Source organism: Lynx canadensis, chromosome B1 (genome assembly GCF_007474595.2).
Source record: "Lynx canadensis isolate LIC74 chromosome B1, mLynCan4.pri.v2, whole genome shotgun sequence".
In the NCBI taxonomy this organism is placed as follows: domain Eukaryota; kingdom Metazoa; phylum Chordata; class Mammalia; order Carnivora; family Felidae; genus Lynx; species Lynx canadensis.
The window spans coordinates 53,508,135-53,511,203 of record NC_044306.2 but is presented as its reverse complement, the minus strand read 5'-3'; the positions used below and the strand labels follow the sequence as shown (position 1 = coordinate 53,511,203).

Sequence of the window (3,069 nt, the reverse complement as noted above, 5' to 3'; positions counted from 1 at the left end):
CCCAGATGCATATATCAAGAATTCTTCATCAAAACACGATAGATGTTCACCTTTCCATTAAGATCCTTGTTTTACAGATTTATTGTGAAAGTGTTCATACATATTCATATATTTAGAAAACAGTACAATGGATCCATATGTGTCCTTCATCTAAGTTCCGGAAGTGTCAACCTCTGACCAATCACCATTGTTTTGTACACCCAGTCTCACTCTGCCTTACCATTATTTAAGGGAAAATGAAATGCAGTATACTGAGTCATGTCTTGAGCCAAACTAACCCATTTCAACCTCATACTGTTCTCTTCCTCTTCCACCTCATAACCCCCCATGATTGTCTCTTTCATCTTATTTTTTCTCTGTTAGTGTTGTTGCCCTAATGGTTTAATTTAGCAAGAGGACAGATTCAAGTCAGCACCACATCCAGCTCAGAGAGAAGAAACAGAACAGTGATGCTTCCTGAACTGCCCTTTTTTGCTGTCATCAATGGCTAAGTATGCTGGCTCCATAATGTCTGTGGGTGAGGTCCTGGTGCATGTGAGGACCACTTTTCCTATGCTCTGGCTGTGCGTGTGTCAGTTCCTTTCTAGATAGTTCCTGGTCGGGGACCATGGTCTTCCAAAAGTGATGATTCCCTTGAACCATGGCCCTGGCATGAAGCATCTGGCTGGTTCTCCTACAGACTGCATTTTGGAGGCCAACATCAAATTCTCTACATGAAGGTCAAGAAATTTTTTTCTGTTTCAAAACCTCTCAGTGCTGACCTACACAGACCAGGGTGCTCTCCTTGAGAATCAGCTTTTTGTCTCAAAGGACTGCTACTATCACAGTTATGTGGAAGGGGACCCAGAATCCTTGGTTGCCCTCAATACCTGTTTTTGGGGCTTTCAAGGAATGTTACAAATAACATTGCTCACGAAATCAAGCCCAAAATACTTTCTGCCACATTTGAACATCTGATGTATAACAGTGAGGAAACACATCCCCACTCATGAGATGTGCATTAACAAATGAAGAAATAGCACAACAATGGAAGTTTCTAGAGAGTGACAGTTCCACTTTGATGCAGAGTGGGTATAAAGATTGGTAGGCCCACAAGTGGTTTCCTGAACTGATCATCATGATAGACCACAATCAATATGTTTCTGAGGAAAGTAATACCTCAAATGTGCCAAAGACAATGTGCCTTGCTATCAGTTATGTAAATCAATTTTTTAAATCACTGGATATTGATGTGATTTTCATAGGAGTTGAGATATGGGCTGGACAAAAACTCCTTCTGATTAATAGCATTAAAGCTCTCCTAGGAGTATTTTGCAAATGGAAGAACGGTGACTTTAGGACCCGCTTGCCTCATGATCTTGCACTTATTTTTGTGAAGAAAGCCTATGGTGTTGATCTGGGCTTGACCGATGTGGGGACAATATATAATATGCGCTTGAATTGTGGAGTCATTGGTTTCATACAAGAAAAGTTGTATGATTTTGCATTTATACTGTCGCTTGAGATAGACCATTCTCTGGGTATGCTGCATGATGACAAAACTTACAAATGTGGGAATCAGGGGTGCATAATGTTTTCAAGGACAGTGACAACAACTAAATTCAGCAACTGCAGTTATGTTGCCTATTGGAACAACATATTATGGGAACAGTGTGGTTGAAGATGGAGAAGACTGTGACTGTGGCTCCTTAAATCTGTGTGCAAAAGATCCATGCTGTCAGTCAAACTGTACTCTGAGTCCTGGGGCTACTTGGGCTCTTGGGCTTTGTTGCAAAGATTACATGATCATGCCATCAGGTGACGTGTGTAGAGAACGGGAAAATGAATGTGGCCTTCCCGAGTGGAGAGATGGGAACACTAATCAGTGTCCAGAAGGTGTGTAGATGCAAGATGGAGCCGAATGCACAGGTGGTGGTTACTGCAGAGGTGCAGTATCTATGATGAACAGTGTAGAGAAAATTTTGGCAAAGAGGCTGTAAGATAATGAACATCCAAGGTGACGTTTTCAGTAACTGTGGTACAAAAGGTTCTATCTATGTACAGTGTAACATATCAGATATCCTGTGTGGGAGTGTTCAGTGTGAGAATGTGACAGAAACTTCTCTTCTGAGTGATCATTCTAGCGTACATTGGACCCATCCTGATGGTGTCACCTGCTGGGGTACAGACTACCATACAGGGATGACAATACCTCATATCGGTGCCATGATAGATGGTACAGAGTGTGGTAAAGAGCATATCTGCATCCAAAGGAAGTACGTCCACATGTCGTATATGCCAAGAACTTATACACCTAAGACCTGCAATATGAATGGGGTCTGCAACAATAGACATCACTGCCATTGCGACCATGAGTGGAACCCTCCTAAGGATGGGGTAGAAGGCTTTGGAGGTAGTAGTGGCAGTGGCACGCCCTCCCCCCCCCCCCAAGAAGAACGCAAAGATACAAAAGAAGTTTTGCATAATGCTACTTGGGCTAATTCCTTTTTTGATTCTATCATGTTTGTTACGTTTGCTTTTCCTAAGAAATGAAGAAAAGGATAAGAAAAAAGAGCAGAATGATCCACTTGCACCAACTTCATTAGAGAATCAAAGCCACAGTGTTCATACTTCATTGAAGAAAGAAGAGCCGGGTGTTTCAACTTAACCCAAGAAAGAAGACCAAAAAGTTACTTCAAAAAAGAAACCCAATTCCAAATGAACTTTCCTATGTATTAAGTTTTAGTCACTGGCAACAAAAGTGGTACAGCACGTGTCACAGGTTAATGACAGAAAATCCTCATGATTTTTTATCACTGGGGATCACAAACATTAACCATTAAAAAATTAGCAAAATACATAATCCCTAATATATTTCTACATAGTTTAAGCAATTTTAGTGGTTCATTTTTCATGGAATTAATCTCTTTGTGTTCCTAAGCAAAAGCACACCACGTGGATGGTCTCTCTGCGTGCGTGTGTGTGTGTGTGTGTGTGTGTGTGCGTGTGTGTTTAATTTGCTGTCTCTCACTTCCAAACATCCTTCCTTTTGGTACCTTTCTTTGTCACAGAGGGAATGGGGACCTGCAA

At 41.4% G+C, this 3,069-nt stretch overlaps 1 protein-coding gene across 1 annotated transcript; it reads left to right on the top strand.

Annotated features, from left to right (window-relative positions):
- The first annotated feature begins 1,616 nt into the window (after positions 1-1,616).
- On the top strand, positions 1,617-2,532 carry LOC115512959 (disintegrin and metalloproteinase domain-containing protein 25-like). Its single transcript, XM_030314467.1, is given in 3 exon segments — positions 1,617-1,920; positions 1,923-1,973; positions 1,976-2,532. Coding segments are annotated over 3 exon segments (912 nt in total).
- Positions 2,533-3,069: the final 537 nt, after the last annotated feature.